Source organism: Phocoena phocoena, chromosome 17 (genome assembly GCF_963924675.1).
Source record: "Phocoena phocoena chromosome 17, mPhoPho1.1, whole genome shotgun sequence".
Taxonomy (NCBI): domain Eukaryota; kingdom Metazoa; phylum Chordata; class Mammalia; order Artiodactyla; family Phocoenidae; genus Phocoena; species Phocoena phocoena.
This window is the reverse complement of record NC_089235.1, coordinates 47,735,374-47,759,340: the sequence shown is the minus strand read 5'-3', so window position 1 is coordinate 47,759,340 and position 23,967 is coordinate 47,735,374. Positions and strand designations below refer to the sequence as shown.

At 45.4% G+C, this 23,967-nt stretch overlaps 1 protein-coding gene across 2 annotated transcripts in view; it reads right to left on the bottom strand.

Annotated features, from left to right (window-relative positions):
* Positions 1-23,967, bottom strand: part of BAALC (BAALC binder of MAP3K1 and KLF4) — an 88,885-nt gene that overhangs the window by 3,002 nt on the left and 61,916 nt on the right. For both annotated transcript variants that reach the window (XM_065895595.1, XM_065895597.1), the window contains one exon: positions 10,727-10,893. In XM_065895595.1, coding sequence (XP_065751667.1) covers positions 10,727-10,893 — 167 coding nt within the window. The remainder of the gene's footprint in view (positions 1-10,726; positions 10,894-23,967) is intronic.

Below are 23,967 nucleotides of genomic sequence, written 5' to 3'. Positions count from 1 at the left end.
GCACGGGCCCAGCCGCTCCGCGGCATGCGGGATCCTCCTGGACCGGGGCACGAACCCATGTCCCCTGCATCGGCAGGCGGACTCTCAACCACTGCGCCACCAGGGAAGCCCTAGGGACTCTTTTTAAGAGAAGGTCAGATTTCAAATGTAAAATTAAATGGAGCTCTGAGGCTTGAGCTTCATGGTAAATCTGCCTCTGCCTTCCAGTGAAAACACACAAGGCCTATTGTTTTAAACTATCCTGTTTCCCAATCCACATACCATGTCTGGAACACCAAATCTCTCAAAAATTTTACATTCCATTGCTTCCAAAAGCCCAACTCTTCTATAAAATCTTTTCTACTGAACAGCAGAAACAGTGATATTTCTTTAATTCCAGTTTCTCTAAAATTTAATTCCATATTTTCCTCCACTTACCACCCTACAACACATAGTTATCCCATTTGTTTTAAGTCCATTTTAGAAAATGACATATAGTCATGAGCAGCCCATGATGCACAATTAGGTATAAAGTTGGCTTTGCATATCAAAGGACATTAGTTATTATCTTTATCATTACATTTGAGGCAGAAGCCCTTTTCTAGGTGCAAAAAGATTTAGGGAAATACAATTTCTAGTATTTGACTTAATATAGCTGATTGGCTAGAAAAAGGGACAAAATATTAAATATTAAAGATGACCAGATGGAAGGTCATGAAGCCACTAAAAACAAAACCAGGGCTTCCCTGGTGGCGCAGTGGTTGAGAGTCCGCCTGCCGATGCAGGGGACACGGGTTCGTGCCCTGGTCTGGGAAGATCCCACATGCTGTGGAGCAGCTGGGCCCGTGAGCCATGGCCGCTGAGCCTGCGCGTCCGGAGTCTGTGCTCCGCAACGGGAGAGGCCACAACAGTGACAGGCCCGCGTACTGGAAAAAAAAAAAAAAAAATCAGAAGTCAATGCTGTCTAAGGACTTAGTCTTAACGCTCAGCTCCTCCAGGCCTGAACTGGCACTATGGCCTAGCAGTGACTTTTATGGGTTTATTTCTCCTAAAAGCAGAGAACTCACAAAGTCCCACAACCAATTTTGTTTCCAAAAGAAAACGGTGGCAATTATGAGGCTAATTCCACCTGATTTCCATTTCGGGTGTTATTGCATAAAAGCTTCGAGGACTGGGACATGGAATAGAGACACAGAGGCCTTATTTGAAATGAGCCAAGTTGAGGGCAGCATTCCCCTCAAACCAGTGGGCAGTAAGAAAGCTTTCCAGAATGGAAATGTAAACTTTCTGAACTGCATAACTGCTTTTCTTTAGAGTTATTGGCACGATTTCACAAAAAGTTATTAAAGATTCTACACAGAAAGTGCTCTGCTCTACGTTTCAGTCTGCCTTCATAAGCTTAAAAATTCAAGCAAACATTCAATAGTTGGATGATTCTTAAGAATCAAAGGCTACAATGACAAAATAGTCATTCCCAGAACAGCCACAGAATATGTATGGTTTGCATCTCAAGTATAGTGGGGCAATCTCTTAAATCTGTGTAGCAAAAGCCTGACAATGGAGATGTTCAGAGGACAAGGTTCGGGGCCAGGCAGACCCGGATTTGGCACGAGGCTTTGCCATTAGTTAGCTGCATGAGACATTGCTTTAACCTCTGAATCTCAATTTCCTTATCCAAAAGCAGGGATAATGCCTACTTCTTAGTGGGTTTTTTTATTTGTTTGTTTGTTTTGGGGGGGGAGAGAATTAAGCATGTCACTTAGCATTAACAGGGTGATCAACTTCTTCTGGCTTGTCCAAGACTGTCCCGTTTTCAAACGGAAAGTCCCACATTCCAGGAACCACCTCAGGCCCCTGCAAACCTGGACAGTTAGTCGCCCCAATTATATAGCTTTTGACATTAATTCTATTCGCAAAATAATGTCAGTCAAACATACCAAATTTAAACCAAAAACTTTCTTGTTCTACTGAAACCATGACTATTGCTACGACTACTTCTAAATACCAATAATAGTAATAACTCTACAAGATCCACATTTGGATAAAGAACAAACTGGAGTTCTGTATTCTAATGATGGGCACAGAAGGTTCCAAGCCATAAACAAATCCACTTTCAAATAATTACACTGTATTTAATTTGGCAAATTAAACAATCAGAACAACAATGCATTGACTTGAAAGTGTTTTATAAAAGAGAAACTTCCAAGTCTGAGACCTCAGAGAGGCGCCCACCCTTTTTAAAGCAGCATCATTGAGGAGGTTGGTAGTTGCTGAAATCTAGTCACAGCTTGGAAACCTCAGATTTGAAGCCCAAATGAGAGGGACAAAGATGAATGAGAAAGAGAACCACAATGCCAGATAGTTTCTCTAGAAGTTCTAAGAAAGAAGTTGCTTTGCCCTCCTCTGAGAAAAGAGCTATATAGATACGCGGAACAATTACACCATTTGTACCTCTGGGACTATGGCATTTTTTGTATGACATAGATATTTTCCCCTCTGATGTGGTTTTTAGCCAGCCAAACCTTTTAATTTAACCCTCTTTATTCAATGACAGGAAAAGAAAACGTGTCCCTATTGCAATTACTGGCTTAAAAAAAAGCTTATACTTCCCAACTCAATGCTGAGAGAAGCCTATTTAGTACCTTTTCCTTTTGCAGCTGTCTGCTAATTTCACTTCTAAAATTCTTGTTTTGGGCTTCCCTGGTGGCACAGTGGTTGAGAGTCCGCCTGCCGATGCAGGGGACACGGGTTCATGCCCCGGTCCAGGAAGATCCCACATGCCGCAGAGTGGCTGGGCCTGTGAGCCATGGCCGCTGAGCCTGTGCGTCCGGAGCCTGTGCTCCGCAACAGGAGAGGCCACAACAGTGAGAGGCCCGCGTACCGCAAATAAAATAAAATAAAATAAAATTCTTGTTTTGTGAGTTTTATCACCATTGATTTTTGTTAATGGGCCACACTCTTGTTTCTCACCTGGTTTTACAGCTTTTCTATTCTTCCCTTGCCTCATTTTAACTTCCACAGGTTTAGAATCATAGATTTTAGTCCTCTTGATACTGCCTCTTTAATTAAAAGTCATTTATTAGCTGTCATTTCTCAAAGGTAACCAGATTGACTGTGATAACTTCCTGGCACATGGACGTGTTTCTCTTGGGGTTTAGAAGCCAACCACCCAGCTCATTCTCGTGGAAGGAGGCCCGGACCCAAGAGGGCAGCTAAGTCAGCTCACCTTTTCTCATTTTCTCCCAAATGGAAAGAGCGATGTTCTCTGCTTTAATTTGACTGTACAAATATACCTAACACAGGGCTGCACCAACCTTTTCACAGTTCCTTTTAGACAATGAAGAAAAAAGGCTTACTGAGTTCATGATTTATCAGACACCAATTTTCTGCATAACTAGTATTTTTTAATTACAGAAATGATACATAATTATGGTAAAAGAAATCCAAAGAGTAGAGAAAAAGCACAGTGAGAAGTAACACTTGTTCCCATGCTCTGGCCACACTGTGTTTTCACCAGAGGTAATCACAGCCAGTCATTTCCTAGGGAGTGTTGCAGGGATTTTCTAAGCAGACACAGTACGGGGCCGCCTTATTTTCTCTCCCGGTATTCTGTACTTTCTTCTTGGCCTTTAACCAGACTTTGGATTATATATTTATTTGCTTGTTTACTTGCTTATTTCTACATCTTCATCAGATTAAAACTTCAAGGAGGGAGGGACCCAGTCTGTTGCGTTCACCACAGTGTCCTCAGCATCTAACTTAGTGCTCATCACATAATAGACCTCTGACAAATAATTTGATGAAGAACATGTGTGTGAAGATTCATCTTCAGAAAGAAAGAGAAAAAAATCCTGGGGAATAGAACCTGTCTGCATTGCCCTGCCTAAACATTCTAGAACTTTCCTAGGATCTCAATCATGCTCGTGATTGATTGTTCCTTGCACCATCCCTGAGACATGGCCAGGAATGTAGTTGTGTTCACTTTTCCCGAGGAGGCAACTGAAGTCACTTAGGCTAAAGCAATTTGCTTGAGGCCAATGTCAACAGAGGTGCTGAGTTGAACTAAAGATGGTGGGAGGCTGGACGTGGGAAGGGGGTGAGTGGGGAGTGGAGCCGTGGGAAATTTTTCTCATCTTTTTTTTTTGGCTGTGTCCAGTCTTAGTTGTGGCACGCAGGAATCTTCATTGAGGCCTGTAGGATCTTTCGCTGCGACACATGGGCTCTTCGCTGCAGTGCACGGGCTTCTCTCTAGTTGTGGCGCCCGGGCTCCAGGGTTTGTGGGCTCAATAGTCTGTGGCACTCAGGCACTCTAGTTGAGGTGCGAGCTCAGTAGTTGTGGCGTGCGGGCTTAGTTGCCCCGGGGCATGGGGGATCTTAGTTCCCTGACCAGGGATCGAACCCGCAGGTGGATTCTTAACCACTGGACCACCAGGGTAGTCCCAATTTTTCTAATCTTAATGAAGTCCTAGGCCGACCTCATTCAAGCAACAATCAGTGAGTACACACTAGGTGCATACCCCTGAAGCAGGCTCAGGGGGCAAGGGAAGAATACAAAGAAGAAGAAGGTCTCTGCCCTGAGAGTCTTCTAATCGAATTGGTTTTTCTGCAGACCCTCAGGTGAATACTGAGTTTTGCAATTCTTCGTCTACATAAGGTAACAGCTGATATATAGATGCATTGTGGAAATCACCACACACACACACACACACACACACACACACATCCCTATGCTGCTACATTGCTTCCTTTTCCCAGGCTTAAACTAGAATATGCACCAAAGTGTCCTTCTAAGAGGTTTCCCTCTCTGGTTGTCCTCAATGGTTTCTTTTCTTCACTCTCCTTTTAATGTCATGTTTTTGTTTCTCTAGGAGAGACTCATATTTACTTTCCAAACTCTCCTCACGGATCTCATATTACCACCAACCAGGAGAAATTCTGGGCTGGTCCCATCCTCCTTTCTGGATTAGGCCTCCCTCTTTGGTCACATCCACGTCTCTGAGGCTTCACCTACCTTTCCTGGACCGCACCAAGACTTGCTGACAGTCAGACACTGGAGGGGCGGCGGGGGAGGGGTGGGCAGGAAGCGCAGAAGGATGAGGCTACTTAGCTGAGAATCAGTCCAGGCATCAGCTAATTTCTTTGGCAAGGTCCGGACACTTTGCCAAGAATAATAAAGCAACTAAAAGAGATGCAACTTCTGAAGACGTGAAGGCTCACTGGGAGGCCCGCCACAGACTCAGAGCTTCGTCTGCCCTGAGCTACATCCACCATCCATCCACTTTTCTACCTTAGCTGAATACTTGAGGCTATACCTCTGGAGGAGAAATACAAGAGTCCTAAGCCTGAAGAAACGGCACATTCACGTTGGAGAGTAAATGTCTGGAGGCAGCCCAGAGTTCCTGAGTAATTAATTAGCAGGAGAGAACAAGCAGCTACAGAGCTTCCCCTTGCTTGTTTGTTGAGCTCAGGGAAGGCTGGGGGAGGAGACAGTCGATGATTTATCAGATGCTGCACAGTCAGAAAGGTCCCAAGTGACTGGAGCAAATCAAGGTTTACTAGAGAAAGAGCGCCCCACTGAGACAGTTCCAATTTGTGAGACATCATTTTTGCCACAATCTTTCTGCCAGTTAGCACCTATTAACGCTGGGCATGAGACAGGGGCCAGAGGAAATTGAAAGAAGATGTAGTTTGTTTGATGAGACAGAGAGTGGAGAAGGGCTCCGAACGCTGCTGCTCCCAGCTGCTCCCAGGCATCAGCAAAGCCAGCTGCCCCTCGTGGCCCTTTGGAAAGTGCTCTGAACTGTGGACCACATCTATGTTAAATCGAGTAGTTGCTATCCCCTTCCAGGGGCCTTCTCTTTCCTTCGCAGCACCATTTCAAATCTATCTTCATTTATTCTGTATTATCTGCCTCCCCAGGCTCAGCGCCATTAAAATTGGCAGCTGCTGGCTTTGCAGGAGCCAAGGGTGTGTACTGAGAAGACTGCAGAAAACAGGGAGACTAAGCACGGTGGAACCAGATGACAGCATCAAAAAGGACAGACAGAGACATCTGGATTCCGAGGAAGTAGCACCACATTGCTCAACTCCAAAGGCAGCACCTGCATTGCAGGCTGTGACTGCCCTGTGCACACAGTGCAAGGGAGTGGTAGAAGCTGCTTCCTGAAGTTGCACAACAGAGGCCTGAATAGAAGACCCTACAGGGTCCCCGGGGTTTCACTGAGCACCTACTATGCACAACATCCTGAGCTGGGCACATGTTCCAGAACCTGGGAGAGTTCAAGGCACATTCCGCTGCTATATCACGTGCCCCTTCGTCCCAACCCTAGTCCACCACTTTCACCTGGCTAGCCCTCCCCCTTCCTTCTCCTGCTCTCAGACATGGCTTCTCTTCCCCCAGAAAGCTTTCTCTGACATCCAGGTTGGGTTTATTCATTCAATCCCTTGACAGACTTTTGTTGCTCCCCTGCTAAGTGCCAGGCACTGTACTGAGCCCACAAGAGGTGCCCCTCCTGGGGGCTCCCTCAGCATCACATGACCCCCTGTATAATAGCACTTACCACACTGTGTTATAATAGTGTATTCACTGCTATGTCTCTTCTACTAGACTGTGAACTCCTTGAGACCAAGGACTCTATTTTATTAAATCGTGCCTTTCTAGAACATCAGAAAAGAAAAAAAAAATTGGCAACTGCTTCAGAGCAAAGGGCATGTGTGCCTGTTCCACTCTTGGATCCTTGGCATCAGAACAGTGCCTGGCACCCAGATGGCACTCAGTGGATGAACATTAGATGAAGGAATCCGAAGAGTGCTTATAGGACCTGATGAGGAAATCTTCCAGGCACAGTGACTGGACAAACTTGGTCTATAAATCTGAACGCGGGCTTCCCTGGTGGCGCCGTGGTTGAGAGTCCGCCTGCCGATGCAGGGGACACGGGTTCGTGCCCCGGTCCGGGAGGATCCCACATGCCGCGGAGCGGCTGGGCCCGTGGGCCATGGCCGCTGAGCCTGCGCGTCCGGAGCCTGTGCTCCGCAACGGGAGAGGCCACAACAGTGAGAGGCCCGCATACCACAAAAAAAAAAAAAAAAAAAAAAAATCGGAACGGGAACACTGTGTAGACACGTGCATGAGGATGCATGCTTTATGAACGGGTTCTTCTGGAGAAGGAAAGCTTTTAAAAAAGTGCCCAAGAACCATCAGCCAGTGGCCCGATGATGTCCAGGGGAACGCGGTGAGGTGCTAATAGTTCATCCTGGGGGGAGCAAAGGCGGACCAGAAGAGGTGAGCCAGACGCTGCCTGAGCCAGGCACAGAAAACGCAGGAAGCTCTAGCCTGGAGTATGAAACAAGCTAGGAAGAGACAGTATGTCAAAGGCCCTGGACGGAATAGGAAGAAAATTATTTTCCTTAGGCAGATTCTAGGCAGCTGAGATCTGTGTTGGTACGAGATAGCTCTGCTGACAGAAGCTTCAATCAGAGGTTGACTTGTCTTGTAAGCTGACACCTTAAGTAGAAACCTTTGCCTTTGAGGAAGTCAGGATGCCTGGTGGCTGGTGAGGTCTCAGGACAGGAAGACCCCTGATGCATTTCAGCAATTGTCTGAATGCTTAAAACTGAAGCTATCCGCTCCCTGATCTTATTTTGGAAATACTTACAACACAGCATTGTTCACTGAATCGTGAAAACAAAATTTCACATTTGGTTTTGTGACCAGCTTATCAGTGTGTGGCATCTGCCCCCTGGTGCTGTGTTGGTGAGGTGCGTGGTCCTCACTCCCCTGCGACACAGTTTTCACTGCGGCTGGAGTCCGAGGCGGGCTGGCTCCACCCGGCCCCGTTTTAACTACCAGACCAGCTCCCAGAGTGCACGCCTGTGTGGTGTGCGGAGAGCTTTCCTGAGCCGCCTGAGTCTCCATTCTTATCTGTGAACTGGAGACAACAATATCACACTGTAGAGTCATCGTGAGGATCAAGTGAGATAATACAAGGAAGTGCTTAGCACCCCAGGCGGCACCTGGAAGGCTGCTCTCACGGGCCGAAGAAAGACAGGACTAAGCGCGACTTACTGGCCTTAAATTCTTCTGGTCCGTAACTGGAACTTATCTGCTGCCGGTCAGCATGTAAAGCGGTATAACCACTTTGGAAAACTGTGTCAGTATCTATTAAAGCCAAATATATCCCCATCCTATGAGCCAGGAATTCTACTCCTGGGTATATATATATATATATATTCCCCAGAGAAGTGAATGTCCACCTAAGGGTACAAGAATGTTAACAGCTATATTGTTCACAATAGCCCCAAACTGGAAACAACCCAAATGTCCTTCAAGTAGAAGGGTTAAATTGTGGTATATTCATTTAATGAAATATACATAGCAATGAAAATGAGGAAATTTTTGCAACTCACAACAACATGGATGATTCTCACTAGCATAATGTTGAACAAAAGAAGCCGGACACAGAAGAGCAAATACTGTATGATGCCATCTATAAAAGTCAAAAATAAACAAAAGTGGTCTGTGATGCTAGACGTCAGGACAGTGGTTATATTGTTGGGGTGTGGACAGTGACTGGCACATCCCAGTCACCGTGGTGAGGGGCACACAGGGGATTTCTGGAGTAGTGATACTGTTCTGTGTCTCCATATGGAAGATGGTTACACGGGTGTGTCACCTTATTAAAATTCACTGGACTTATGACAGACTTGTACATTTTTCTATATATATGTTATAAGTGGTAGATTGCACTATTGCTCCTAATCCTTTGCTGTCTCTCTACTGGGGACAGAGTACACTGCCTTGTCCTACTGATGTTGGGTTTGGCCAATAGGAGGTTAGATGGTATGGTGTGAGCAGAGACATGAAATGCGTTTGCCCTCTTGGGCTATCTGCCGTAGCCATGATAATATACCTCGGAGAGCTGCCGCTCTTTTAGCCTGATTCACAGAATAAAATACACAGAACAGACTGAGCTAGACCTGGAGCCTGGAGCCTGAAGTCAGGCCTAGCCATTCAAATTGTGGCTGACTGTGAGGAGAAAAAGATGGTTGTTTTAAGCCACTGAATGTTGATTTGCTTTGTCATGCAGCATTATTGTGGCATTAGCTGACTGATACATTATTCTTTGACAAAAAAAGTACTTTAAGATCTCTACGCTCCACTTTTCTAATAGTCACCTGTTTCAATTTAAAGTTACCAACACTCATCTCTAGCACTTATATGACCTATTCATGTCATCAATCAAGTGCATCTCAGTTTCCTTGTCTTTGAAATGGGATGACGCTTACTTTACATGCTCTTGGGAGGATTCAATGAGCCACTAGAACTAAAAGCACTTTGTAAATTGCAGAACACAACTTGAAAGTGATGGATGACGGAAGTGAGGTTGGAAAGCAAGCATGTGACAGGCAAAGCCACTTCCTCCCATTCATGGAACATCTTGGCTCAAAAGGTGAGGGCACAGTGTGGGGAGGAGGTTAGGGTACAAAAGTCAGGGCCTGCCCTAGAGCAATGACCAAGCTTCTGAGCATAGTTCTGTGGGGCCCAGACTGCCCTGGGAGATGGCAATGATGCTTGGGCCTCTAGAAGGCCAGCTTATGCACAGACAAAGCAGGCAATACAGGACACCAGGAAGGCCACTGCTGCCCTCAGATCTACCCCCCACCCATGACCTTCTACATGTCTGAAGAGCCACCATCAGTGTTTCCTTTAATTGGCTTGTGGTGCTGGGTGCCTTACTGCCTTTCTCACAGCACCTCTCAGTTCACAAAGAACAGGCCCATCTGTTCTCTCATCTTGGTACTATTTCCATTGTGTGGATAAAGAACCTGAGACTCTGGGAGACTGAGTGATTCCTGCAAAGCTACTTACTTAATTGAATTTGCAACAGGTTTTCTGACCAAAGATTAGAAAGGGAACTCACTGATGTGGGCAAGAATTCCATCGTTAGATAACCCAGTTGGATCCTCGAAAACAGACGGCGCTGGCCTCAGGGACAGGACCAGTAAGTTTTGACAGGGGAGAGGGGTAAAACGGATTTGGAGTATTGGGTAAGTAGTGGACTTTGAAGGTGGGAGCTAGAGGGGATGGGGAAGATGAGGGAGGAACGGCGGACGGCTGCGCTGGTCTGCTAAGGAGTGGTCGGGGCAGCAGGAGAGAAAAGAAAGAATCAGACAGGATGCCAGGTAGGTCCAGGGACTCCGTAGCCCTGCCTCATCTCCAACAGCAACAGTGTGGGGTGATGCTGTCACCACATTCTGCAACAAGAACCCCCCTTGCAGACCCTCCCACTGCCCACCTGGTTGGAGGGTGTGAGGTAGAACACCAGGCTTGTCTCCCACCACGCTGGTCTTCTTCCCTGCCAACCCCTGCGATGGCTGACTGCCTGGCCTGAGACTAGTTCCCGTAGCCAGTACAGACCTCACTATCAAGAGGCTGAGAGCTGCGACAGCAAAGGAGGTCCTTGAACAAAGCTGTATTTAAACAAACACACACTTCCTTTAGAGCGCTAATATCAAGGACCCATTTCCGCTGATTCAACAAAACACAGCAACCCTCAAGGCAGGGGGTGGGAGGGGGAGCCTTGCTATTTTCTTTGCAACAATTTTCACACGGGTGGGTGGAGAATTTCCTTTGGCAAGGTGAGCTGTCACTGCTCCTTCCCTGGGTGCTGTCTCAGCTTGGCTCTGCCCTGAAGCAACCTTCTCCCCCTGTCTCCGGTCCCAAGTCTGTTCTGTGGCTGCGACCTACCTCTGTGGTCCGGAGGCCATTCTGTTTCTGGGTCAGGGGGCCTGAGCTGAGGCCCTGGGGATTTGGGCACTGGGTCCCACAGCTCATCTTCTTCTCTGGGTTGGATATTCCACCTGGGGCTGTCGATCGGGGCACACTGTTGGAGGACATGCCATCTTCCAGCCCACCTGGGGGAGGGAAGCAGAGGATGCGACTAGAGTCTTGCATATAGCAGTTACTGAAAACAATCTCCAAGAGTGCGGAAAAAAAGACAGCCAAAAACAAGAAAAAAAAGTCAAGCAGCAATCCCACCATGCAGAGCTACCATTTTCTATAAGAACATGTGTGGTTTTTTTTTTTACAAAAATGAGACTTTAAAATAATTTTGTAACCTGAAATTTCTACTTAATACATCAATGACATTTTTCTATACCCTTAAATATTCTGCCATACTATTTTTCACATACTTACTCTGTCATTGTATGGATGTGTCACCATTTATTTAACTAAACCCCTCTAATTGGATATCTGTTTTCACTTTTTCATATCAAATGTTACTATGATGAAACTCCTTGGGGTTAAAGCTTTATTCTTAATTACTTCCTTAGGATAAATTCCTAGAAGTGGGTTACTGGTTTGAAGTTTATATATCGTTTTTTACATAATTCCACCTCAAGGTATTGGACTGAGCATGTGTTCCTTCCATGAAATGCCAAGAAATGATAGAATGAAGTTTAAATATAGCCTAATTGAAAAGCAAGAGGAGGGAATTCCCTGGCAGTCCAGTGGTTAGGACTCTGCATTTACAATGCCAAGGGCATGGGTTCAACCCCTGGTCTGGTCAAGGAACTGAGATCCCACAAGCCACGTGGCATGGCCAAAAAAAAAAAAAAAAAACAAGCAAGAGGAGGACTACAGAGAGAAATTCATGGATAAAGAGTATCTGATTGAAAAGATAAAACGCGGTCCAGGGAGCGTGAGGGCGAGTGCCAAGTGGGAGACGAGAAGCCAGTAGGGGCTCTGTCATGGCCACAGGGAGGCCAAGGGCAGCCAGGTAGGTCAGTCATTCTATTCCTCCACCAGCTGAAGCCTGACGGAGCAGTCTGTGAGGGTAGGACATTGTGATATAAAAAGAAATACATATTTGGTCTTTGTCCCCAGTTCCTGGCATAGAGTTCCTAAGACTCTTGCCATTTCCTGAGTAACAGGGGTGACAGCAGCATATTTTGTTACAACATTTGGTATTTGCTCGCACTTCATGACACAGAGCTCCCAAATTCCTTGGAATTTCATGAGTGATAGGACACAGAGGAGCCCTATTTGTTATAACAAGGCAGCTCCCGGTGGGCCCTAGATAGCTTCAGATGGGGGCTGGTTGCCAGGAAGACCTAACGTTGATTAGGAGCTTGGAACTTTCAGCCCCACCTTCTAACCTCTGGGGAGGGGAGAGGGGCTGGAGATTGAGTTAGTAACTGATGATGCCTCATGATGAAACCTCCATAAAAATCCCTAAGTGACAACGTTTGGGGGAGCTTCCAGGTTGGTGAAAGCATATATGTGCTGGGAAGGTGGCACACGCCAACTCCATGAAGTCAGAAGCTTGTCAGAAGCTCCTGCACTTGGAACTCTTTTGGAGGTCTTGTACCTCTTTATCTGGCTGTTCATTTGTATCGGTTATAATATCTTTTACAATAATCTGGTATACATAAGTAAAGTGTTCCTGAGTTCTGTGAGTCATTCTAGCATATTGCTGAACCTGAGGAGGGGGTATGAGAACCCTGATTTATAGCCAGCTGGTCAGAAGTACAGGTGGCAGCCTGGGACTTGCACCTGGTGTCTGAAGTGGGGGAGAGGCAGTCTTGGGGGACTGGGCCCTTAACCTGTGGGTCTGTGCTAACCCCAGATAGTTAGTGTCAGAATTGAATTGAGTAGTAGGACACCCAGTTGGTGTCTGGAGAGTTGGAGAATTGGTTGATTTGGGGGATAAAAACCCACACATTTGGTGTCAGAAGTATAGTTGAGTAGAAACAGCACAGAGAGGGCCTTGGCTCAGAGAGAAGGGCAGTGCTCTCAGGGGCTAGTGACACCTGAGAGAAAGAAAAAAGTCATGCCAAGAAGCCTTGCTATCTGAAAACAGCACCAGTAGAGTAAGCCAATAGTTGTTTCCATCCTTGCCTTCCAAGCTGGCTTCTTAACGAGATGCAGCTGATGTTGTAACAGGAAATTTCAGTGACAGAAATTAGTACAAAAATAAGAATATACAAACAGTTGGAGAAGGTCAACACCAAAAGAGACAACAGACTCTATAATGGAGACCTCAAAGGAAATGGAATTAATACAGAATGTAGCACAGAATTTTAAGTAAGTGTATTTAATCTGCTCAGAAAAATAAGGGAAGATAATATGAGGACAAGAGTGACCAAAAAGGTTCAATCAGAAATATTTGGAATAATAGTTTCGGCTTTTTAAAAATTTATTTATTTTTGGCTGTGTTGGGTCTTCATTGCTGCGCGTGGGCTTTCTCTAGCTGCGGGGAGCGGGGGCTACTCTTCATTGTGGTGTGTGGGCTTCTCATTGCGGTGGCTTCTCTTGTTGCAGAGCACGGGCTCTAGGTGCGCAGGCTTCAGTAGTTGTGGCTCACGGGCTCTAGAGCACAGGCTCAGTAGTTGTGGCGCACGGGCTTAGTTGCTCCGCAGCATGTGGGATCTTCCCGGACCAGGGATTGAACCCGTGTCCCCTGTATCGGCAGGCGGATTCTTAACCACTGCGCCACCAGGGAAGCCCCTGAAATAATAGTTTTAACTGTTGAAATGAAGTTTAAAAACTCAATAGAGAAGCTGAATAGCAGGACAGGCACAGTTAAGGAGCAATTTGGTGAACTGGAAGAGCAAGCAAAGGAACTCTCCTGGAAGGGGTAAGTGAACGTTTGAAAAACACATTAAGAAACACAGAATAGGGCTTCCCTGGTGGCGCAGTGGTTGAGAGTCTGCCTGCCGATGCAGGGGACATGGATTCGTGCCCCGGTCTGGGAAGATCCCACATGCTGCAGAGCGGCTGGGCCCGTGAGCCATGGCCTCTGAGCCTGTGAGTCCAGAGCCTGTGCTCCGCGACGGGAAAGGCCACAACAGTGAGAGGCCTGCGTACCTCAAAAAAAAAAAAAGAAAGAAACACAGAATAGAAATCCAGAAATTACAACCTTAATCTAAGAGGAGTTCCAGAAAGAAGGAACAGAAAAAAATTGAGCAGAAGCAATACTCACAGAAATAATACTAAGTATTTCTCAGAACTGAAGAAAGACATGAAAGCCCAAATTGAAATAGCCTACCAAGGGAATGTAAATTGGTGCGGCCATTATGAAAAATCGTATGGCGGTTCCTCAAAAAACTAAAAATAGAGTTGCCATGTGATCCAGCAATCCCAATCTTGGGCATATACCCAGACAAAACTATAATTCAAAAATATACATGCACTCTTATGTTCACAGTGGCACTGTTTATAATAGCCAAGACATGGAAACAACCTAAACGTCCATCGACAGATGAATAAAGAAGATGTGACATATATATATACAGTGGGATGTCACTCAGCCATAAAAAAAGAATGAAATAATGGCAACATGGATGGACCTAGAGATTATCATACTTAGTGAAGTCAGAAAGAGAAAGACAAATATCGTACGATATCACTTATATGTGAAATCTAAAATACCCCACAAGTGAACATATCTATGAAACAGAAACCGACTCACAGACATAGAGAACAGTCGTGTGGTTGCCAAGGGGGAGGAGAGGTGGGGGAGGGAAGGATTGGGAGTTTGGGATTAGCAGATGCAAACTAGTAATATATAGAATGGATAAACAACAAGGTCCTACTCTATAGCACAGGGAACTATATTAAACATCCTGTGATAAACCATAATGGAAAAGAATATGAAAAAGAATATATATGTATAACTGAGTCATTTTGCTGTACAGCAGAAATTAACACAACATTGTAAATCAACTATACTTCAATAAAATTTTTAAAATGTATATGAAATAGCCTACCAAGCACTTGGCAGGACAAATAAAAAGAAAAACGCAACCCAGAGAGATCTTAGTGAAATTTCAGAATGTCATTGATAACAAAAGTTTCAGAAGAGGGAAAAAAATCAAGAATGAGATTGACATCAGGCTTTTCATCAGCAACTAACAGATGTAAGGGAAGTATGCAACAATGTCTTCAAGATTTCAAAAGATATACACATTTTAAAGTCTTTTGCAATTCATTGCCAGATTTATCTCTATAAGTCTTTCTCCAAACACCCTATCGCCCTTCTGCTAACAGTATATGAAATGGCAATGTTCCCAAAACCCTCACAAACACTGAACGTTTTCTTGCTTCTTATCTTTGCCAATTTAAGAGGCAAAATAAATTATCTCATCGCTTTGGTTTATACTTCTTAATTTACTAGAGATATTATTTACGTGCCTGTTGGCTAATTGCGTGTATGTTTTATAATTGTCAAGTCATTTGCCTATCTTACTTTTGGGGTGATAGCCTAGGTTTGCTTTCAACGAAACTTAAAGAAAACAAACAAAATCCTTTCCCAGAGTGTTGAGAAATTATTTGCCATGAGGCAGGCACAGTGTATCTGACATACTAAGGGAGGAAGGAGCAGAACTAATGAGGCAGCAGTCCCAACGCAGCTGAGGGGGTAATGATCCAAAGGACACACATGTCCACGTGTCACCCACCTGCTCTGCAAAGTGCAGGCTCTCGACCATGGCCATGGGATAGAAGTCAGAATTCAAAGCATTGTAAGTCACAATAGAAGATGCCCGGTCCAAAGTTTCCTGACTGGCATGCACTGTGACTAAGTTCCAGATGTGCAGAGAAATGGATTCCTTCAGCTGGGCTCGCCCCAAATCTTTGTGCCCCTCTTCCTCCACCAGCTGGCAGCCTGCCCCCCTTCTCTTCCCATCCTCCCACCATCCTGTATCAACAGTGCCTCAAATGCATGTGTATAGACACCCCAGTACACATACTCAATCTCCATCCCCACTGCTCCTGCAAACAGCTGTCCCTTGGCCTAGGGGAGTGCAAACCCAGAGAATGAATCAGGTGAAGAGGCCCATGAAGACCCTGGAAGCAGGTTTGGTGTGATTTGGGCTGGTAATTCCAGGGTCCTGGCACCCACAGAAGAGTCTAAAACAGAGCTTTGGGACTTCCCTAGTGGTCCAGTGGTTAGGACTCAGCGCTTTCACTGCTGTGGGCCCCGGTTCAGCCGCTGCTCTGGGAACTAAGACCCCGCAAGCCATGCAGCATGGCATGCATAGATAGATAGATAGATAGATAGATAGATAGATAGATAGATAGATAAATATAAATAAAATAGAGCTTCTCATTTTGGTCCAGGCAAACTGTTGTTACTGGTCTGCTGTGGGATAAGTATAAAAACTGAACACAAGCATTTGGAAATATCTATGGCCATCTGACATTGCTGGAACACCCAAGACTGAACTTGTCTGATCGAAGAGGGTATAAGACCAGTACCAGTGTTGTAAAACTCACATGGTGAGTCACAAGTGCTGTGAGCTGTGTATTAATCACGCACATAGGATCACATATTTGTCTGCGATGCACTGGGGGAAAAAAGGCAACCAGTCCTGAAGGACGGATGCAGGCTTTTGTAGGTATGATCCCTTGGCCCCTGGATAACCTGCCCTGTATGGAAGGGGGTGGTGGGCAGAAAGGGGGGTCTCTAAAGCACAAGACCAAGGCAGATACCTTGCTTACCTAAGTGTAGGGTGCTTCCTGCCCTTGGGGCTGCTGAGTGGAATTCAACATTGGCCAGTATTGCCTTGACTGTTTACCGCAAGGGGCCATGTGGATGTTACCATTTTCTCTGTGGGTCATAACTTGGTACCTGGGTTGAGGGCAGGTGAGAGGCCCTCCTGAGCCATCCACTGAATGCACCATGGTGCTTCCAGCTTGCGTCCGGATGACCCCCACTTTGTCCCACCCTAAGACACTTCAAGATGCAAACCTGACCCCAGTCCTCCCCTTGCCCGTGGCCAGGCCCCGAAGGGGGTTAGAGGACATGGAACACAGCTCCCTTCCCCCTTCCCCCACAAGGTAACCCAGCTGTTGACCCAGGAGGAAGGTGGCAAGGCAGGAAGAGGAGGCTGAGGGCACCAGGGGCCAAGAGCAGACAGTGGAGAACACATCGAGGGAAGCAGAGAGGCGACAGGAAGTGGGACCAGGCATGATTTAGAGCTCCAAGCCCCTGGCACACGTGCCATCGTTCCATAGTATTTCACATACAAAACACAAATTCAAAGACAAAATTATTAAGAATTTCCAGATGGCGACTGCAGAGCATTAAACCCTAAGCACAGGCCCCTTCTGAACCCGGCAGGCCCTGTGGGGCTGCACTGGTTGCACACCCACGAAGCCAGTCCTGACAACACTTAAAAGAGATCAAGGCAGAGCTGCTGCGGCTGAAGTACAAATAGGCAGTCCTTCCCTCTAAGGAACCCAGTTATTCCCTGGGCCTCTCTACTGAGCCCCAGGGCTTCTAGAAACACTGCTGGAAAGTCACTCATTTGGTCTAGTGTTTTCAGTTTTCATTGGTAACTGAACAAAAGTTAGAACTCTGTTTCATTTTGTTTTTAATATTAATTTTTATTGGAGTATAGCTGTTTTACAATGTTGTGTTAGTTTCTGCTGTACAGCAAAGTGAATCAACCACACGTATACATATATCCCCTTTTTTGGACTTCCTTCCCATTTAGGTCACCACAGAGCACTGAGTAGAGTTCCCTGTGCTGTACAGTAGGTTCTCATTAGTTACCTATTTTATACATAGTAGTGTATATATGTCAATCCCCATCTCCCAATTCATCCCACCCTCCCTCCCCACCTTGGTATCCATACATTTGTCCTCTACGCCTGTGTCTCTATTTCTGCTTGGCAAATAAAGAACTTTGGTTTCTTAATCCCCAATCTAGGGACTTCCTCATTGATTAAATGGGAAGAACAATGCCTACTTCACGGGCTGTTTTAAGGATTAAACAAGACAATATGTATTAAGGTTCAACATGTCTGGCACATACATTGTACTTATTGTTACTTATGGTCCAACACCAGCTGCCTTGTCTCCTCATGGCATCTCGCTCCATTAGCCATATTAGTTACATTCTTGATTTATGAGTCACACAATCAGGCCCTGTGAAGTGCTAAAAGACTGGCCCACTGAGGCTGATACACAAGCAGGAAAGCTCTGACCATAAGCAGGGAGACAGGGCCAGGCTTGGGGCTGGCATTGCCAGCGAGCAGGCTCATCTGCTCCGTGTGGCCAAGGGTTCGCTGCAGGGGGTCAGGAATATGGGGTCATTTACTGTTACTTCTGCCTGCAATAAATCAGCTGGTTTTGCTGCATGGATTTAATGTGACTTGTATTTTCTAGTTCCAAAAATAATAAACTCAATATTAGAAAACCTGTAAACTACAAAAGCGCACAAAGGAAAAATAATTTTTACCTCACCATGCAGCGATAACGAGGAGGCGATGTCCTTCTGACAGATGCTACTGGTGCCCCCGCCAAGGTTCACTTACCCGACCCCTGCACGCATCCCCCGGCTGCGGTGGATGCTGGTGGCTGATCGCTCATGCCTGCCCTCTTCTCCTAAGGCTTGTCCTTGGCCAAAGGAGGCCCCCTCACGGGCAGAGGCTTGGCTGACTATGTCAGGTACAGCCCATGGCTGATAAGTGTCTAAAAGTGTGTAGGTGGGATAGGCGGGGGAGAGGTGTGTGTACAACAGCCCAGCCCCCTTGCCCCTGAGCAGGACAATTTCTACAAAGCAACTTTTCTCCAGAGCAACTCAGGGGATCAGGCCAGGGCTAGACTGATCCTGAAACTGCATCTTTGCCCAGCTCCCCCCCCTGGCCCATCCTGCTTCCCTTGTTCCCTCCCTCACACGGTTCTCCTCCAAGGAGCATCTCTAGGAGTCACTCACATAAAATCCCCATGTCGGGCTCTGCTTCTAGAGAACCAAACCTAAGACAGCATGTATACCCTGCATGTTGGATACGTTCTGTCTGCCCCTCCACACTCACCCTCCCCTCCCCTTCACCCTGCTCCAGGTCCCAGAACACTGGCTTGAAAGCACCATATTAACAGGCTCCCTTGCCCACTGGCTTCTAGTTGGGTTTGCCAATGGGCATCGCTAGCTACTGAGGTGGAGGCTCTTCAGCAGCATTCTGAGGTCGGGTCTTTATTTTTGTAGCTCCCTCCCGGCAGGGTTTCCACCGGTGCACCGTGTCCTCTATACACTCCTCCACCAGAAAAGGGCAGAGAACCAAGAAAATCCAGGGAGGTTGTGCCATTAGGAGGTTCCTGAAGACTTCAAGGAGAGCTCAGAGGAGTGGTGGGAAGAGAGAACAGATGGTAAGCTGCTGAGTAGGGGGGTACAGATGCTGTATCAGTCAGAGTGCATAGCTGCAAGCAACAAAAATTGACACCGGTGAATTAAAGTAGAAAAGTGACTCATTTGAATGATCCGAGGTGCTCAAAGAACATCTGGAAGGGCTAGAGGTTGAGACACAGAGGCTATCAATCAAGGAACAATGTCCCAAATCCTTCTGTGGACCTTGTCCCACCAACCCCTGGACCCTGGCAACTCACCTCAGGATTGCTGCCACACTTAATACTGAAACACTGTTGTTGCTTTTCTGAAATTCAAGCTTAATTGGTGTCCTGAATTTTATCTGGCAACTCTACTGGGTGCCAAGTGCCCCAGACTGGGGGGACATTGTTGTGACAGTTGCATTGTACTAGACACTGATCTCCATCTGCATCTCTACTCCACACCACCCCTCTCATGCCTAGTACGTGGAGGAGCGACCCTTATTTTATAGGAGAGAAAAACCAAAGTTTAACTCAGGTTACGTATATTTCCAAAGTTTGTGGTCTTAGTAAGTATTCACATTTCCTTTGAGGAAAAACTCCCAAGCAGGCAGTTCTCAAATTTTAGTGTGCATGAGAGCCAACTGAAGTGTCTTTTAAAATACAGATCCTTACATCTAATCCCCAGAACTCCTGATTCAGTAGGGGCCCAGGAACATGCATTTTAACGAGTTCTTTCCATCCTTCCTCACCTCCAGTGATTCTGAAGCAGGGAATTCTAAAGACAACACTTTTAGGCTCCTGCCATAGAGATCAACACTCCTACTGGTTTTGAAGGTTGCCTGAAAAATGTCCATCTCTATTTCTCTCCACAGTGGTAGTAAATTGAGGGACATTTGTGTGCCCCTAGGGTATGTCTTTTGTGGACACCCTTCACAAAATGTTCATTCCACCCAGAAGACAAGCCAAATCACTGACTTTGCCAAAAGATGGCAAACAGCTGTGTCCAAAGCTTGATGACAAATTGCAGCCAAGGACTTCTTGCCAGTTTCTTGCTATTTTGGAAATGGAGCTGGGAGAGGGGCAGAGCATAGAAGTTAAGGATGATAGCCAGAAGCCATGTCGGGAGCAGGACAAGGGGCAATTCCTCCTCAGCCCTCAGTGAAGGTGATCACAGATTTCAAAGTCACTGAAACCACCTGCAAGTCATTCCCTCAATGATCAAAATCCAAAGTATAAGTCATTAGCAGTCTGTTTGGGAAGAATCTCCTACTGTCACATCAGATAAAATTCTGGCTCATCAAACACTATCTGGGCTCAGGCTCAGAACACATAGGTGATGGTAATTCTGTGTGAACTGAGTTATAAATTAAATAAACTGCAACTACCCAGCCACTTACCGAGAATATGTTTCCTCATTTTTCAAAATGAACTAGAATAGGAAGGTGCCTGTCATTTCTTCAATCTGATGGGTAATTTTTGAACATACATAATGTGTAAGAGGCTTATGCGAAACTTTTTGTATGGCTAGTATAAGAAAATCCTTAAAAATGGTGAGCAACCCTTACATTTACTGTCAATTGATTTTGGGCAAGGGTGCCAAAGCAATTCAATGGGGAAAGAACTTTTTTTTCAAGTGTGTAGGATAACTGAATATCTACACGCAAAAGATTGAAATTGGAACCCCACCTTGCAATATATACAAAAGTTAACCCAAAGTGGATCAAAGAATTGCCAAACGTAATTGCTTAAACTATTAAACACTTAAAAGAAAACATAAATTTTCACGGCCTTGGATTAGACAATGGTTGCTTAAAAACGACCCCAAGAGCACAAGCAACAAGAACAAAAAGTAGACAAATTGCAGATCATCAAAATTTTAAACTTTTGTACTCCAGAGGACACCATGAGTAAAGTGAGACGACAGTTCACAGAACAGGAGAACAATTTTTGAAATTATGTATCTGGTAAGGGATTCTTACTCCCTAAAACCCATACAACTCAACAATAAAAAGACAAATAACCCAATTAAAACATAGGCAAAGGAGGTGAATAGACATTTCTCCAAAAAAGATATGCAAATAGTTAATAAGCACATGAAAATATGTTCAACAGCACTAGCTATCAGGAAGATACAAATCAAAATCACAATGAGGTATCACTTCACAACCACTGGAATGGCTACAAAAAAGACAATAAGTGTTCACGAAGACGTGGAGAAGTTGGAACCCTCATACACTGCTGGTGGGAATGTAAAATGGTGCAGTCACTTTAGAAATCAGCCTGGCAGATCCTTCAAGGATTAGACATAGATATCATACGACCCTGAAATTCCACTCCTAAGTATATACCCAAGAGAAATGAAAACATACGTCCACGCAAAGACATGAATGTTCATAGCAGCATTATTCATAACAGACAAAAAGTTGAAATACCCTAAATACCCACCAATTGATGGATGGATAAATAAAATAGGTATATACCTACAGTAGACTATTATTTGGCAGCAAACAAAATGAAATACTGATACATGCTGCAACATTGGTAAACCTTGAAAACATTATGCTAAGTGAAAGAAGCCAGTTACAGAAGGCCACATATGGTATGATTCCATTTACATGAAACGTTCAGAAAGAGGCAAATCTATAGACAGAAACGTAAATTAGTGGTTGCCTGGAGCTGGGGTGGTTGGGTGGCGGGGATGAGGAGTGACTGTTAATAGACACAGGATTTCTTTTTAAGGTGATGAAAATGTCCTAAAATTGTGGGGATGGTTTCAGAGCTCTGAGACTATACGAAAAACCACATAATCGTACACTTGAAATAGGTCAATTGTATGGTATATGAATTACAGCTCAATGAAGCTGTAATTTAAAAAATGGTGAGCAACACATTTTGGAATGTTATACTGTCTAGAGAGAATGAAGCACATTTAGATTTGAACAGCAATAGTCAGGGAGAGGGCTTCCCTGGTGGCGCAGTGGTTGAGAGTCCGCCTGCTGATGCAGGGGACATGGGTTCGTGCCCCAGTCCGGGAAGATCCCACATGCCGCAGAGTGCTGGGCCCATGAGCTATGGCCGCTGAGCCTGCGCGTCTGGAGCCTGTGCTCTACAACGGGAGAGGCCACAACAGTGAGAGGCCTACATACCGCAAAAAAAAAAAAAAGGCAGGGAGAGGGATTGACCAGTGATTTCAAGTCTATACGGACATCTGCAGTACTAGCCTCACAGTCCCCAAAGGTCATGGGGTCCTGACTAGGAGGGCACTGGAGATGAATCACCAGCCTGTCACATCTGCCCCTGGCCGTGGGGCTTGGTGGTGGAAATGGTTCCGCCACCGTGGTACCCAGCAGCGTGCAAGAAAGACGCCTGCTGACAGCAACAGCTGGAACGGAAAGGACCACGAGAAGGAAGGAAAGTCCCATCTGTCCTTGGTGAAATCAGGCCTGAATTCTTCTCTCCCCAAAGAGACACCCAGGAGACAGCAAACAAGCTAGAGAACTGGGAGGCAGCCCAAAAGGAAAACTCAAAACCTCACTTTTCTTCTCCCTACTGATGCCCTTACAACCTGTCAGTCTTACCCTTCCCTCTCTCTTTGATCCCTCAGTGGCACCTCCCTTCCTTGCGGCTTCCACCTCTGCTCTGAGATCATTACAGAGCAGATTCTCCAGGGTGGGTGAGGGCCATATCTCTGCGTTAATTATCGTGTAGCTGTCTCAACTCTGTAATGAAAATTCAGTTCTCCCGCCCATCAAAGATATTACTTTTCTCTTCTGACTTACCTCACTCTGTATGACAGACTCTAGGTCCGTGTATGTATAGCTGATTCACTTTGTTATAAAGCAGAAACTAACACACCATTGTAAAGCAATTATACTCCAATAAAGATGTTAAAAAAAAAAAAAAGATCTTGTTTCTAAGGTAGGCAATACTGCTATGTCCATAACAATACCTTATGCTTTTCTGAAGCCTTCCCCCCAAATTGCTCAAAACACGTCTCTGATGTCCTTCCCTGTCCTCTTTGTCTTTCCTTGAATAATAATAATTTTTTTTTTTTGGTGGCTGTAAGTTTACAGGTTATTTTTGTTTGTATTAAAGAAATATTTTTTTAATTGAAGTATAGTTGAAGTACAATATTATAAAAGTTACAGGCATATTGAATCTTAGACTTTAAAAATGTCTACCTTGTGTTTTAGTTTGCTAGGGCTGCCACAACAAAGTACCACAGGCTGGGTGGTTTAAACAACAGAAATTTATTTTCTCACAGCTCTGGAGGCTAGAAGTCCTAGATCAAGGTGTCAACAAGGCTGGTTTCTTCTTTTTTTTTTTAACATCTTTATTGGAGTATATGCTTCACAATGTTGTGTCAGTTTCTGCTTTATAACAAAGTGAATCAGCTATACATATACATATATACCCATATCCCCTCCCTCTTGTGTCTGCCTCCCACCCTTCCTATCCCACCCCTCTAGGTGGTCACAAAGCACTGAGCTGATCTCCCTGTGCTATGCGGCTGCTTCCCACTAGCTATCTATTTTACATTTGGTAGTGTATATATGTCCATGCCGCTCTCTCACTTCGTCCCAGCTTCCCCTTCCCCCTCCTCATGTCCTCAATTCCATTTTCTACGTCTGCGTCTTTTTTCCTATCCTGCCCCTAGGTTCTTCAGAACCTTTTTTTTTTTTTTTCAGATTCCATATATATGTGTTAGCATACGGTATTTGTTTTTCTCTTTCTGACTTACTCCGTATGACAGACGCTAGGTCCATCCACCTCACTACAAATAACTCAATTTCGTTCCTTTTTAAGGGCTGGTTTCTTCTTAGCTCTCTCTCCTCGGCTTGTAGATGGCTGTCTTCTCCCTGTGTCAACC